Genomic DNA, 16,076 nt, shown 5'->3' with positions numbered 1-16,076 from the left:
TGCATCCAGTTTGCTGAGTAGAGTGTTGGAAGCAATTTTGTAGATGACATCGCCGAAGTCGAGGATCGGTAGGATAGTCAGTTTTACTAGGGTAAGTTTGGCGGCGTGAGTGAAGGAGGCTTTGTTGCGGAATAGAAAGCCGACTCTTGATTTGATTTTCGATTGGAGATGTTTGATATGGGTCTGGAAGGAGAGTTTAGAGTCTAGCCAGACACCTAGGTACTTATAGATGTCCACATATTCAAGGTCGGAACCATCCAGGGTGGTGATGCTGGTCAGGCGTGCGGGTGCAGGCAGCGAACGGTTGAAAAGCATGCATTTGGTTTTACTAGCGTTTAAGAGCAGTTGGAGGCCACGGAAGGAGTGCTGTATGGCATTGAAGCTCATTTGGAGGTTAGATAGCACAGTGTCCAAGGACGGGCCGGAAGTATATAGAATGGTGTCGTCTGCGTAGAGGTGGATCAGGGAATCGCCCGCAGCATGAGAAACATCATTGATATATACAGAGAAAAGAGTCGGCCCGAGAATTGAACCCTGTGGCACCCCCATAGAGACTGCCAGAGGACCGGACAGCATGCCCTCCGATTTGACACACTGAACTCTGTCTGCAAAGTAATTGGTGAACCAGGCAAGGCAGTCATCCGAAAAACCGAGGCTACTGAGTCTGCCGATAAGAATACGGTGATTGACAGAGTCGAAAGCCTTGGCAAGGTCTATGAAGACTGCTGCACAGTACTGTCTTTTATCGATGGCGGTTATGATATCGTTTAGTACCTTGAGCGTGGCTGAGGTACACCCGTGACCGGCTCGGAAACCAGATTGCACAGCGGAGAAGGTACGGTGGGATTCAAGATGGTCAGTGACCTGTTTGTTGACTTGGCTTTCGAAGACCTTAGATAGGCAGGGCAGGATGGATATAGGTCTGTAACAGTTTGGGTCCAGGGTGTCGCCCCCTTTGAAGAGGGGGATGACTGCGGCAGCTTTCCAATCCTTGGGGATCTCAGACGATATGAAAGAGAGGTTGAACAGGCTGGTAATAGGGCTTGCGACAATGGCGGCGGATAGTTTCAGGAATAGAGGGTCCAGATTGTCAAGCCCAGCTGATTTGTACGGGTCCAGGTTTTGCAGCTCTTTCAGAACATCTGCTATCTGGATTTGGGTAAAGGAGAACCTGGAGAGGCTTGGGCGAGTAGCTGCGGGGGGGGGGGGGGGGGGGGGGGGGAGCTGTTGGCCGAGGTTGGAGTAGCCAGGCGGAAGGCATGGCCAGCCGTTGAGAAATGCTTGTTGAAGTTTTCGATAATCATGGATTTATCGGTGGTGACCGTGTTACCTAGCCTCAGTGCAGTGGGCAGCTGGGAGGAGGTGCTCTTGTTCTCCATGGACTTCACAGTGTCCCAGAACTTTTTGGAGTTGGAGCTACAGGATGCAAACTTCTGCCTGAAGAAGTTGGCTTTAGCTTTCCTGACTGACTGTGTGTATTGGTTCCTGACTTCCCTGAACAGTTGCATATCGCGGGGACTATTCGATGTTAGTGCAGTCCGCCACAGGATGTTTTTGTGCTGGTCGAGGGCAGTCAGATCTGGAGTGAACCAGGGGCTATATCTGTTCTTAGTTCTGCATTTTTTGAACGGAGCATGCTTATCTAAAATGGTGAGGAAGTTACTTTTAAAGAAGGACCATGGAAAAAGTCCTATCAGGAGCAAAAGAAAATGAAAAATGTTTGCTCATGTTTACCTCCATTTCACTTCTGAACTCTCTCTCTCTCTCTCTCTCTCTCTCTCTCTCTCTCTCTCTCTCTCTCTCTCTCTCTCTCTCTCTCTCTCTCTCTCTCTCTCTCTCTCTCTCTCTCTCTCTCTCTCTCTCTCTTCTCTCTCTCTCTCTCTCTCTCTCTCTCTCTCTCTCTCTCTCTCTCTCTCTCTCTCCTCTCTCTCTCTCTCTCTCTCTCTCTCTCTCTCTCTCTCTCTCTCTCTCTCTCTCTCTCTCTCTCTCTCTCTCTCTCTCTCTCTCTCTCTCTCTCTCTCTCTCTCTCTCTCTCTCTCTCTCTCTCTCTCTCCTCTCTCTCTCTCTCTCTCTCTCTCTCTCTCTCTCTCTCTCTCTCTCTCTCTCTCTCAGGGTTCTGGAGATGTGAAGTACCATTTGGGGATGTGGCACCGTAGGATCAACCGGGTCACTGATAGGAACATCACGCTGTCACTCATGGCTAACCCCTCCCATCTGGAGGCTGTGGACCCCGTGGTGCAGGGCAAGACCAAGGCTGAGCAGTTCTACTGTGGAGACACAGAGGGAAAAAGAGTATGTACACACACAAATGCACACCGTTTTTTTTCTCTGTGTGTGTGCATTTATATTTCTGTGTGTGTGTTCCAGGTGATGTCCATCCTGCTCCATGGTGATGCAGCGTTTGCAGGCCAGGGGGTTGTCTACGAAACTTTCCACCTCTCTGACCTGCCCTCCTACACCACCCACGGCACTGTCCATGTGGTGGTCAACAACCAGGTAACACATCCTGCAACACCAAACACACCACTGTCCATGTGGTGGTCAACAATCAGGTAACACATCCTGCAACACCAAACACACCACTGTCCAAGTTCTTCTGACGATCTTCATTTGGTGTATCGTGTCACTGACTCTTTGACAAATCCTGATTTTGTGGAGGTGATGCTTGAAGTGGAGGGGGGAGTTTTACAGGAAATTTGGGGTGTTTCTGCCATGGGGAGGGGCTTACTTCCGTAAATAGAGTTAGCTAGTGTACACAACATTTGGTTCTGGGTTCTGAGATTAACTACCAGGTAACAAACCCACTTTAACTGCCCCATGAATGACCTGTTGTTCTCTATACCCTACACATACACACACACAAACAAAACCTCCTACATCACTGTCACATTCACAGAAGAACAACCCTCACCCACACACCCTCTAACCACCTGTCTCTTTTCCCTGTAGGTTGGTTTCACCACCGACCCCAGGGTGGCGAGGTCATCATCCTACCCTACAGACGTGGCCAAGGTGGTCAATGCCCCCATCTTCCACGTCAACGCTGATGACCCCGAGGCCGTCATGTACGTGTGTAACGTCGCCGCCGAGTGGAGAGCCACCTTTCACAAGGACGTGGTGGTAGACTTGGTGAGTGTGTTCCCTGATCAGGGTGGTGTTCAATTAGGCAAACGGAAGAGCACTGACAAACACGATTTTCGTTGTTTGTTTACCTCTTAAGCTGACAGTCCCCGAAATGGGGCACTAGAATTACTTAAAACAATATGTACATATTTACATGACTTATTTGATTGATTTCCCACCGTTTTATAAGTCGGAAAGAGGCAGGGTAGCCAGTGGTTAGAGCGTTGGACTAGTAACCGGAAGGTTGCAAGTTCAAACCCCCGAGCTGACAAGGTACAAATCTGTCGTTCTGCCCCTGAACAGGCAGTTAACCCACTGTTCCTAGGCTGTCATTGAAAATAAGAATTTGTTCTTAACTGACTTGCCTAGTTATATAAAGGTAAAATAAAATTAAAAATCCAGACCTTCCTAGGACCATGTAAACATCCTTGGTCGAATTGCCTCCCTCTGGTGGTCAGCTGCATCATTACATCAATTGATATCACTTCACCCTTATATCAAAGGGGTGTTCCTTAGAAAAACATTTATCCAGCTCGACTGCTTCACAGCACAGACATGGCAAAACAATAGCTGAATTTGTCTCGAGCAGGTGGATCTAAATACAGAACTTTCATAGCTCTACGATAAAGAATGCAACCTACACACTTCCTTAAACCTAAAATAAGTAATTTTGTGTAAAAGTGACACATTTGAGCCCTTTTTCCCTCTATAGGACGGATGCAAGCTGTTTAAATGGCCCAAATGTAACAGATTTTGACCATCACTAATGCCATGATATGTTTGGTAAAGTAATAAAGAAGGTGAAATATTTTGGGTAGATGTCACTAAAACAGATAACTATATATGGACAAAGTATGAAAAGGCTCATTCATTCACAAAACATGTTTGATTTGATCATATTTGTATATGTTTTATTACTTTTATTGTGTACGAGATCGTATGGGTTCTCTCAGACATAAACAATTCCAGGTGAAAGCCAAAGGTCATAGCTTTCTAGGGGGGGAAACACTATTACATTAATAAAATATTGACCTCTTGCTAGATTGATGACTAAAGCCACAGTGAAACGGTGCAAAACGCCTGTTAACTCTAAATAACGTTTTCTGTCGCGTGCCCCACTGACCGTCACCAAGGTGTGTTGCTAAAGTGTAATGGTCTTAATCAGATGACTGAGCCAATGTTTACACACCCTTCTAATCTGTGTATATATATATATATATGTGTGTGTGTGTACCCTCCAGGTGTGTTACAGGCGTAACGGCCACAATGAGATGGACGAGCCCTTGTTCACTCAGCCTCTGATGTACAAGCAGATCAAGAAGCAGAAAGGAGTCCTCCAGAAATACTCTGAGAAACTCCTAGCAGAGGGAGCAGTCAGCAGACAGGACTATGAGGTAACACATTCTGCCATTTATACTATATACCCATATACAGTGGGGCAAAAAGTATTTAGTCAGCCACCAATTGTGCAAGTTCTCCCACTTAAAAAGATGAGAGAGGCCTGTAATTTTCATCACACTTCAACTATGACAGACAAAATGAAAAAAGAAATCCAGAAAATCACATTGTAGGATTTTTAATGAATTTATTTGCAAATTATGGTGGAAAATAAGTATTTGGTCACCTACAAACAAGCAAGATTTCTGGCTCTCACAGACCTGTAACTTCTTCTTTAAGAGGCTCCTCTGTCCTCCACTCGTTACCGGTATTAATGGCACCTGTTTGAACTTGTTATCAGTATAAGACACCTGTCCACAACCTCAAACAGTCACACTCCAAACTCCAAGACCAAAGAGCTGTCAAAGGACACCAGAAACAAAATTGTAGACCTGCACCAGGCTGGGAAGACTGAATCTGCAATAGGTAAGCAGCTTGGTTTGAAGAAATCAACTGTGGGATCAATTATTAGGAAATGGAAGACATACAAGACCACTGATAATCTCCCTCGATCTGGGGCTCCACGCAAGATCTCACCCTGTGGGGTCAAAATGATCACAAGAACGGTGAGCAAAAATCCCAGAACCACACTGGGGGACCTAGTGAATGGCCTGCAGAGAGCTGGGACCAAAGTAACAAAGCCTACCATCAGTAACACACTACGCCGCCAGGGACTCAAATCCTGCAGTGCCAGACGTGTCCCCCTGCTTAAGCCAGTACATGTCCAGGCCCGTCTGAAGTTTGCTAGAGAGCATTTGGATGATCCAGAAGAAGATTGGGAGAATGTTATATGGTCAGATGAAACCAAAATATAACTTTTTGGTAAAACCTCAACTCGTCGTGTTTGGAGGACAAAGAATGCTGAGTTGCATCCAAATAACACCATACCTACTGTGAAGCATGGGGGTGGAAACATCATGCTTTGGGGCTGTTTTTCTGCAAAGGGACCAGGACGACTGATCCGTGTAAAGGAAAGAATGAATGGAGCCATGTATCGTGAGATTTTGAGTGAAAACCTCCTTCCATCAGCAAGGGCATTGAAGATGAAACGTGGCTGGGTCTTTCAGCATGACAATGATCCCAAACACACCGCCCGGGCAACGAAGGAGTGGCTTCGTAAGAAGCATTTCAAGGTCCTGGAGTGGCCAATCCAGTCTCCAGATCTCAACCTCATAGAACATCTTTGGAGGGAGTTGAAAGTCTGTGTTGCCCAGCAACAGCCCCAAAACATCACTGCTCTAGAGGAGATCTGCATGGAGGAATGGGCCAAAATACCAGCAACAGTGTGTGAAAACCTTGTGAAGACTTACAGAAAACGTTTGACCTCTGTCATTGCCAACAAAGGGTATATAACAAAGTATTGAGATAAACTTTTGTTATTGACCAAATACTTATTTTCCACCATAATTTGCAAATAGATTCATTAAAAATCCTACAATGTGATTTTCTAGATTTTTTCCCTCATTTTGTCTGTCATAGTTGAAGTGTACCTTTGATGAAAATTACAGGCCTTTCTCATCTTTTTAAGTGGGAGAACTTGCACAATTGGTGGCTGACTAAATACTTTTTTGCCCCACTGTATATGGCCATATAAATCATAAACAACATGTTACATTTAGGTCATTTAGCAGACGCTCTTATCCAGAGCGACTTACAGTAATGAGTGCAAACATTTTCATATTTGTTCGTACTGGTCCCCTTTGGGAATCGAACCCAAAACCCTAGGCGTTGCAAGTGCCATGCTCTACCAACTGAGTCACACAACCCTTGCAAACCGTACAAACTTGTACTTAGATATCCTATTCTGCCCTCTGTCTTTACATAAAATACTATCCTGAATGAATAAAATAGAATGTACTTGCTGATTGACATGAGGTGGCAAGGGGGTGTTGTTGAGTATAACATCATTCAACATTAAATGGATATGAACCCTTCCCGTCTGTAGGAGGAGATAGCCAAGTATGACAAGATCTGTGAGGAGGCTCACGCTCGCTCTAAAGACGAGAAGATTCTACACATCAAACACTGGCTGGACTCTCCCTGGCCCGGTCAGTGTGTGTGTGTGTGTGTGTGTGTGTGTGTGTATGCCTTTGTGCGTGAGAAACGATATATTGTAAAACATAGGTTAAGGGCATATGTATGTATATGTTAAAATCTATAATGTGTAGACAGACACTAACAACATGTATCTTTATCTCTGTGTGTGTGTGTGTGTAGGTTTCTTCAACGTGGACGGCCAGCCTAAGAGTATGACCAGTCGGTCTACAGGCCTGCCTGAGGAGGAGCTGGTACACATAGGATACATCGCTTCATCTGTCCCTGTGGAAGACTTCACCATACACAGAGGTACTGATAAACACACACACACACACACACACACACACACACACACACACACTACCTGTGGAAGACAAGTACATATCCTCATCCATCTGTGTGTGTGTGTGTGTGTGTCAGGTCTGAGTCGTATACTAAAGGGTCGTGCGACGATGGTAGGCCAGCGTGTGTGTGACTGGGCTCTAGGAGAGTACATGGCCTTTGGTTCGCTGCTCAAGGAGGGGACACACATACGTCTCAGTGGACAGGACGTAGAGAGAGGAACCTTCAGGTATTAATGTCACCCTTAAGGACTGTCTATGTCACTGTAATGACTATGTCGTGCGTAAGTCACTTGCTTGACAGTGTTGTATAGTTTGAGTATTCTATAGTAAGGTGTCTTTCAGGAAACCAGGGTTACGTTCATAACTGGATGTTATGTCAGTTTAATCAACATGTAGCTCAAGCAGTACTGTAACAATATGGTGGTGTTTTAACTTCTCTCTTTATCCCAATCCCTCTCTTTTTCTCTACCCATCCCTCTCTATATTTGCCTCTTTCTTTCCTTTCTCTCTCTCCTCTCTGCACAGTCACAGGCACCATGTCCTGCATGACCAGAAGATTGATAGGAGGATCTGTATCCCCATGAACCACATCTCTCCTAACCAGGCTCCATACACCGTCTGTAACAGCTCTCTGTCGGAGTATGGAGTACTGGGTTAGCAGAAGCACGGACGCACGCACAGTCTGGTTTTAATAACCTTGTGGGGGCACACAATTGATTCCGATTCAAAATCCTATTTTCCCTAAACCTTACCCTCACCCTTCAACCTAACCCTTACCCTATAACCTTAAACCTAAACGTAACTCTATAACCTTAAACCTAACCCTAAACCTCACCCTAACCCTATAACCTTAAACCTAACCTTAAACCTAACCCCATAACCTTAAACCTAACCCTATAACCTTAAACCTAACCCTATAACCTTAAACCTAACTAACTTCTAACCCTATAACCCTTATTCTAACCCTGACACTAATTCTAACCCTATAACCCCTTGAAATATACTTTTTCCTTGTGGGGACTGGCAAAATGTGTTCAGTAAACATTTTTGTTTACTATTCTTATGGGAATTCCACAAGTATAGTTAAACATGTACACACACAGTACGTACATACAGTATATGCACACATTCATATACATACAGATGCAGTCTATTATTTTGCGCTTTACGCCACAGCATTATGGGGGGGTTGTCTGGCCACAGCATTATGGGGAGTTGTCTGGCCACAGCATTATGGGGGGGTTGTCTGGCCACAGCATTATGGGGGGGTTGTCTGGCCACAGCATTATGGGGGGTTGTCTGGCCACAGCATTATGGGGGGGTTGTCTGGCCACAGCATTATGGGGGGTTGTCTGGCCACAGCATTATGGGGGGTTGTCTGGCCACAGCATTATGGGGGGTTGTCTGGCCACAGCATTATGGGAGGTTGTCTGGCCACAGCATGCCACAGCATTATGGAGGGGGGTTGTCTGGCCACACACAGCATTATGTTTTTTTTCTGGCCACAGCATTATGGGGGGTTGTCTGGCCACAGCATGCCACAGCATTATGGGGGGTTGTCTGGCCACAGCATTATGTTTTTTTTCTGGCCACAGCATTATGGGGGGTTGTCTGGCCACAGCATTATGTTTTTTTTCTGGCCACAGCATTATGGGGGGTTGTCTGGCCACAGCATTATGGGGGGTTGTCTGGCCACAGCATTATGTTTTTTTTCTGGCCACAGCATTATGGGAGGTTGTCTGGCCACAGCATGCCACAGAATTATGGGGGTTTGTCTGTTTTTGTTAGTTACTACCCTCATTCCTTCTGACCTGAACACCCCCCCCCCCCTCTCTCTCTGCCTCTGTCCCTTTCCCTCGCTCTCCCTCTGTCCCATCTCCCTCTGTCCCATCTCCCTCTGTCCCATCTCTAGGATTTGAGCTGGGTTTTGCCATGGCCAGTCCCAATGCATTGGTTCTATGGGAGGCCCAGTTTGGAGACTTCCACAACACAGCCCAGTGTATTATAGACCAGTTCATCTGCCCAGGACAGGCCAAGTGGGTCAGACAGAACGGAATAGTCCTGCTGCTGCCCCACGGCATGGAGGGAATGGTAGGGAGTACTATATATGGGCTCGTTGTCTGTCTGCCTGCCTGCCATAGTCACTGAGAACAGAATAGTACTGCAGCTCCTATCGCTTTATCTCTGTCTCTCTAAATGTCGGTGTCCGTTTGGGAAAAAATCTGTTGACACAAATGGACGATAAACGACGTATCCCATGATTCTTCACTCAGGGACCAGAGCACTCCTCGGCCCGACCAGAGAGGTTCCTGCAGATGTGTAACGAAGACCCAGATACCTACCCTGTAAGTGTGTGTGTGTGTTTGTGTATGTCTGAGAGACAGCGAGAGAGAGGGAGTCTCTAAACTTGTGTGTGTGTATGACCTGTCCCGTCCACAGATATTCTCTGCTGAGGAGTTTGCAGTGCGTCAGCTGTATGACTGTAACTGGATCATAGTCAACTGCTCTACACCAGCTAACTACTTCCACGTCCTCCGTAGACAAATACTACAGGCCTTCAGGAAGCCTGTGAGTGTCAGACGCACACATACACATACACACACACACACACACACACACCTCTCCTCTTTTTATTGATTCTCTCTGTCCTCCAGCTGATAGTCATTACCCCCAAGTCTCTGCTGCGCCACCCAGAGGCCAAGTCCAGCTTTGATGACATGCTGCCAGGTGAGGGATGGAGGGATGGAATGGGAGAAGTGGGGCTCATTGGGTTTTGAGGAGGCGAGAGGATGTGAGGACTCAAGGAAAGACGATTTGAGAAAGAGCCCCAGTGTCTCTGACGTGTGTGTTTGTGTGTCTCTGACGCGTGTGTGTTTCAGGTACCCACTTCCAGCGTCTGATCCCAGACAGTGGTCCTGTGTGTGAGAACCCAGAGGCGGTGAAGAGGATTGTGTTCTGTACTGGGAAAGTCTACTATGAACTGACTAGAGAACGCAACAACAGAGGCAATGATGATACTGTGGCCATTGCGCGCATAGAGCAGGTACACACACACACACACACACACACACACACACACACACACACACACACTTCCAATCTCACCATCTCTCTCTTCCTCCAGCTCTCTCCGTTTCCGTTTGACCAGGTGAAAGTGGAGACAGATCGTTATCCTAATGCTGACCTGGTGTGGTGCCAGGAAGAACACAAGAACCAGGGTTACTATGACTATGTCAAACCCCGCCTACGAACCACTGTTGACCGCACCCGCCCCGTTTGGTACAACCCACGCTCCTTCACTCATACCAGCTCTGGGAAAGAGATCATTGAATGATTTGATGAAACGCAAGGGGAATAGACTTGTGTTTTGTATTAATTGTGTGCTTCATTCTTTTGTGTGTATGTGTAGGTATGCTGGTCGTGGGCCAGCAGCAGCTCCAGCTACAGGGAACAAAGCAGCTCACCTGGTGGAGTTACAACGCTTCCTAGATACAGCTTTTAACCTGGACGCATTTACTGAACAGTCCTAACACACTTATACACTACACCCTAACCCCTATACCCTACACCTTAACCTTACCTCAGCTGGTGGAGTTACAACACTTCCTAGATACAGCTTTTAACCTGGACTCATTTACTGAACAGTCCTAACACACTTATACACTACACCCTAACCCCTATACCCTACACCTTAACCTTACCTCACCTGGTGGAGTTACAACACTTCCTAGATACAGCTTTTAACCTGGACACTTACACTTGAAAGTCTTAGAAGACCCTACACCCAATGTACTACACCCTACTCAATACACCCTTATACCCTAGTCCCCCACTCCACTCTACCTGCTGGAGTTATACGCTTTTCACCTGGATGCATACACTTGAAAGTCTTAGCACAGGGATATCCTAACCCCTAGACCCTGGCTACACCCTACCCTTACCTCACTCTGCTGAAGTTACACCGCTTTTTAGTCAGCTTTTCACCTGGATGCATACACTTGAGTTTTAGCTCAAGTGTATGGTGCTGGTCGTCGGATGATAAATGACCGGACCAAGGTGCAGCGTGGAAGGCGTACATTCTCTCTTTATTAGAAACCGTAACACCGGGGAAAAACAATGAACACAAACCGAACGTCAAGCTAGTCGTGCATAAAGCAACAAACAAAGACAAGATCCCACAACTGAAGGTGGGAAAAAGGGCTGCCTAAGTATGATCCCCAATCAGAGACAGCGATAGACCGCTGCCTCAGATTAGGAACCATACCCGGCCAACAAAGAAATATACAAACTAGAATGCCCACCCAAATCACACCCTGACCTAACCAAATAGAGAAATAAAAAAAAGTCTCTCTAAGGTCAGGGTGTGACACTCACTTAAACCCTACACCCTGACCCTTATCCCTAAACCAGCATACACTGGATCGTCTGCTATAGAAGACTTCCGCGATACGCACACTGACTGACCATAGGTCCTCTTGAACTGTTGAATCATGGGGGAAATGTCCATGGAGTCAGACAAACAATGGACCCATTTTATCAACCATACAAATACTTTTGTACATTTTCCTCTCTCTCCATCTCTCCCATCTCATTCTCTTTCTTCTCCATCCCTCTCTTCATCTGTCTTTTCACCCTCCTTCCTTTATTCTCCCCACTCATCCCCTTCTCTTTTTTCTCTCCTCTTGACCAATCACTCTCTCCCTCTGTTTTCTCCTCCTCTCTTCTCCTCCCTCTCTTCCACCTCCTGTGCCAAATGTAAACAAGCTGTTAAGAGATTACTGGATGAGAAATGACTAGTATATTATTATACTATTACATTATTATACTATTATATTATATCAAACATTGTATAAGATACAGTAGTAACTTATGGTGAAAATGTCTACTGGTCTGGTGGGGATCTCTTTGGAACTAAATAAAGTATTTATTTATGTTAGTATAGTGTTTTATGTTTGTCCTTTTATAATTTATTCATTCAATAAAGACATGACATTGTCTGTTTTCAACGTGAGGGCCTGAGAATGCTTTTCAGGAATCTAATTTGATATTATTAATAAAGTATTAAAAACATATCTTGTGTGTGTCAGCGCTCAGCCACAATACAGGGCTCCACAATGCTCAGTTTAGTTTACCAATAAGCAAAGATTGACATCACTGGATTATAAGGGTCACTTCTAGATCATCACTGGATTATAAGAAGGGTCACTTCTAGCTCTAATTCAGTGTAACCTGTAATAAGATATTACATTTCATAATGTAACAAGACAGTATAGTCACCTGAAGGAAATGGATGTGATCCTCTGTGTGTGAGAGTTTCTCCAGCTCAGCATCTCTCCTCCTCAACTCAACTAGCTCCTGTTTCAGTGGCTCCAGTAGACCTTCAGCACGACTCACTTCAGCCTTCTCCTGAGCTCTGATCAGCTCCTTCACCTCAGAGCGCCTTTCCTCCATGGAGCGGATCAGTTCAGTAAAGATCCTCTCACTGTCATCCACTGCTGCATTTGCAGAACGCTGTTTTGAGAGAGAGAGAGAGAGACTCCTTGTCAAAAAGTATATTCCCACTAACTGGGAACCCAGACAGCCTGTTCCCTACAATGGGACTGGAGAGTCTCTCTCTCTCACCTTAAGAGACTCCACAGCCTGTTGGAGCTCCTTCCGCACCTTCTCTCTCTCTCCTGGACTATGTTGTTGATTGTTACCAAACATTCACCACAGCACACAGTTGACCAGCTTGTGTTTCTTTAGTCCAGGAGTGAGGTTGGAGGTGAGTCTCACAGTAAGACACCAGACACACCAGACAGGACATGAGGGCTTTCTGGTCCCAGTGCAGAAATCACACGCCACATCTCCAGGTCCAGCATAGCACAGAGGAGGGGGAGCAGCCTGGAGTCCTGTCTTCTTCAGTGTCTCCACCACCTCAGCCAACATGTTATTTTTCACTCCAAGGTCTACTCTGAGGAAGGTCTGATTGCACTGAGGACAGCTGTAGATGCCCTGATCCCAGTAGCCCTCAATACAACTTCTACAGTAACTGTGTCCACAGGGAATAGCCACCGGCTCCTTCAGTAGATCCAGACAGACAGAACAACAGAACTGGTCCTGGTCCAGTAGACCTCCCTGCTGAGCCATTTAGACTGTTGTTGTTCACTCACACACAGACAGACGACAGAGACACTCGGATCAGTTTAGTTTCCACCGAAGAGAGTTTGTGGGAGGGACTTCCTGGTTCTGCCAAAGGGTGTGTGTGTGTGTGTGTGTGTGTGTGTGTGTGTGTGTGTGTGTGTGTGTGTGTGTGTGTGTGTGTGTGTGTGTGTGTGTGTGTGTGTGTGTGTGTGTGTGTGTGTGAGAGAGAGAGAGAGAGACAGAAAGAGAGACAGAGAAACAAGAGAGAGACGTGTGTGTCAGTGGCGACTGGTGGGAGGAGCTATAGGAGGACTGGCTCATTGTAATGACTGGAATGGAATTAATGCAACACAGTCAAAAGTGTTTTCCATGTTTGATGTGTTTGATACTGTTCCATTTACACCGTTCCAGCCATTACAATGAGCCAGTCCTTCTATAGCTCGTCCCACCAGCCGCCACTGGTGCGTATGTCTGTCAGCCACAATACTCATTTTACCAATAAACAAACAGTGAAGTCACTAGATTATAAAGAGGAATTTATTCAAAATGTTTAAAGAAAACAATTATAATTTTAGAGTATTTTACAGTACACTGCATGTATATATATATATGTCTGGTGATGGTTAAATTGTTGGCTATCATCAAGGGACAAATCAAAAAGCAGGACCCCTGATTTTGTTGACATCATTTCATTAGCTTTGTTTTATCATCACATTTAGTCGTTTTCTAAATAGTTCAGTATGCAGTAGTTACAAATGTATCAGTTTGATTTAGGAACAGTGTAACTATTGAAAAGACAAACACATTCATAATCAACCATTACTTGGAACTGTACCATGTTTCTATCCACAGATCATTCATAGAGCCACTCTATCTCTGGGGTGCATCTCAATAATGTTAAAAAAGGAAAGGAGACAAGGAAAGGAAGCTCCTTTAGAGTATGTAGATGTGTCCTCACAGCTGACTCCTGTGTTTCAGGGTATTCCTGATCCAGTCAAACAGGTCCGCATGTGTGTGAGCCAACTGTATCACAGCACAGTAGTCAACCAGCAACTCATACAGGTCACCTGAGACAGGGGAGAGGAATCAATCAATCAAACTTGATTTACACGGCAACTAGGAGGATTTGATGTTTGACTAAACACAGTGAAGGTAAGGAGGACTTTTTTTGCATCACGGCAACGTGTGGAACCGCTGTCATATAAAAAACCTTGCCCAAGGCAAGCCCATGTTTTTTCTATCCTCAGTCCCCTTTGACAGGGTACAGGTGTAGGGTCTTACATTGAGAGAATCTTCATCATATCAATAGAAAATAAGAACAATCTATTTTTTTTAAATCACAACCTCCTCAAGCTTTTGGAGTTGACTATACGCAAAATAATATACCTACTCTTGATTTAGGCTATATTCTTGAATGACAAATGTTTCTGATCAGTGATAGATGAGAAAACGAATATGTCACGCCCTGACTTTAGTTATCTTAGTTTACTTTATTATTTTGGTTAGGTCAGGGTGTGACGAGGGTGGTTTGTGTAGTTTTTGTATTGTCTAGGGTGTCATGACGTTGGCCTCTTTGAGTATAGCAACCCCATCCCCCTCTCCCTGCCTCCCCCTTTCCTCCTTCAACTAGGCTGCTGTGGTCAGAGGTCGTAAAGTCCTGAGAAGAACTCATGGACACACAGTATAGAGAGAGTAGTTTTTCATGGAGACAAAGGAAATCCTTCCACCTCACAGAACTTGAGGTACGAACAAAGTTCATGTTCCGGAGAAAGTGTAAAAGATCGGTGAAGAATCCAGCTACAAACTGGTCTGTTTGTCACAACTTGGGAAGGTCATGGGAGACGGTGTGGCCACATTACTATAACGCTGTTTATTTAATAGCCCCAGATATAATGTTTACATCTAATTGTTGTATAAGATGAATGAGTGAGTATGATACTGTTTACACAATTTTACAATGTGATTTTGGACTGTTTAATGAAGGAAAACTCAAAAAGGGAATTGGATTTGAACTAAATCAGAGGACCGCCCCTGAGCCCAGTTAGGGTCAGACATCCTGGGACAGCCCTTTTGTGCCATTCCGAAAATAAAAAAAACTTTGAGAAATTATCACCATGTTTTTCTCCATTAGGGGAGGACAAAGGTTGTAGACCATTGCTGAATCTTTTAACCATACCACGTGGTTAAACTCTTAGACTATCGATACAGACAGAATGAGAACAAGTCTTTGATACTAATTACTAGTCTACAGCTAGGAATTTGGTATCATTGAACGCGAAGAACGACAACCGCCGAAACATCCATCCTATAATGAATGTCACTTTGAACTATCCCTTCTAACCGAGACAGAGAGAGAGAGGGAGAGAGACGGAGAATTCTACGAAAGACACAAACTTTACACCAGCGATCCAGAAGACACACTGAGCGTAAATATATATATTGATTGCAATTGTTCCCGAATGAGTGAGCGTTCATGTGTAAAGGATTAGCATTTTAATTGTTATAATTAACTCTGTAGTGACTTCTTAGTGGACCCCCCCATTTCCCTTTTTGTTTAACAAGCCGCCATGCCGGTTTAGCCCACTAGGGCGCAGTTTCCTATCATTACATTTACCTTTGTTTGTTTGTTTGTTTATGCATTTCTGTGAATTACTTAGTAATAAATAAATGATTTAAGACAGTTGATGTATGGATGACTCATAGTGAAGACTGGGTTCGTGCAGATAACCAACAATTTACAACGTTTGGAATGAGACTAACATGAGGTAAAGTAAATAATTCATTAATTCGAAGACTAATTGATCAGATAAAATATCTGAAAAGTTATTTTAGGAAATTATAACTTTGTAATCTGAATGTTTTTCCTTGGTGCCCCGATTTCATAGTTAATTAGTTACGTGATTAATCAGTTGATCGCATAGTAACTCATTACAGAGAATATTTGATAAAAACTATCAGTCTTCAGTTAAAGACAGTAAAGACACGACAAGGGGTTTTGTATGTCTAGGGGTT

General features: G+C 44.9%; 2 protein-coding genes across 11 annotated transcripts in view; one reads left to right on the top strand and one right to left on the bottom strand.

Moving 5' to 3' along the window:
- ogdhb (oxoglutarate dehydrogenase b) overlaps positions 1-12,013 on the top strand; it is a 43,328-nt gene extending 31,315 nt beyond the window's left edge. For 2 of the 5 annotated variants that reach the window (XM_090234010.1, XM_090234009.1), the window contains exons 9-23: positions 2,113-2,292; positions 2,368-2,496; positions 2,950-3,129; positions 4,365-4,517; positions 6,506-6,608; positions 6,778-6,906; positions 7,018-7,168; positions 7,467-7,594; positions 8,854-9,032; positions 9,215-9,286; positions 9,381-9,509; positions 9,596-9,668; positions 9,821-9,984; positions 10,090-10,220; positions 10,351-12,013. In XM_090234010.1, the coding sequence (XP_090090136.1) occupies positions 2,113-2,292; positions 2,368-2,496; positions 2,950-3,129; positions 4,365-4,517; positions 6,506-6,608; positions 6,778-6,906; positions 7,018-7,168; positions 7,467-7,594; positions 8,854-9,032; positions 9,215-9,286; positions 9,381-9,509; positions 9,596-9,668; positions 9,821-9,984; positions 10,090-10,220; positions 10,351-10,471 (2,022 nt within the window). In that variant the 3' untranslated portion in view covers positions 10,472-12,013. Of the gene's footprint in view, positions 1-2,112; positions 2,293-2,367; positions 2,497-2,949; positions 3,130-4,364; positions 4,518-6,505; positions 6,609-6,777; positions 6,907-7,017; positions 7,169-7,466; positions 7,595-8,853; positions 9,033-9,214; positions 9,287-9,380; positions 9,510-9,595; positions 9,669-9,820; positions 9,985-10,065; positions 10,221-10,350 lie in introns of all 5 variants that reach the window. The other 3 variants (XM_036976933.2, XM_090234008.1, XR_016495904.1) reach the window with 2 other exon arrangements.
- A 1,570-nt stretch (positions 12,014-13,583) lies between these two features.
- pargl (poly (ADP-ribose) glycohydrolase, like) overlaps positions 13,584-16,076 on the bottom strand; it is a 40,641-nt gene continuing 38,148 nt past the window's right edge. For all 6 annotated transcript variants that reach the window (XM_021601938.3, XM_021601940.3, XM_090234006.1 and 3 more), the window contains one exon: positions 13,584-14,131. In XM_021601938.3, coding sequence (XP_021457613.3) covers positions 14,019-14,131 — 113 coding nt within the window. In that variant the 3' untranslated portion in view covers positions 13,584-14,018. The remainder of the gene's footprint in view (positions 14,132-16,076) is intronic.

The sequence above is a fragment of the Oncorhynchus mykiss genome, chromosome 5 (assembly GCF_057628025.1).
Source record: "Oncorhynchus mykiss isolate SJ-2025 chromosome 5, ASM5762802v1, whole genome shotgun sequence".
Taxonomy (NCBI): domain Eukaryota; kingdom Metazoa; phylum Chordata; class Actinopteri; order Salmoniformes; family Salmonidae; genus Oncorhynchus; species Oncorhynchus mykiss.
This window is presented reverse-complemented; position numbering and strand designations above follow the sequence as displayed.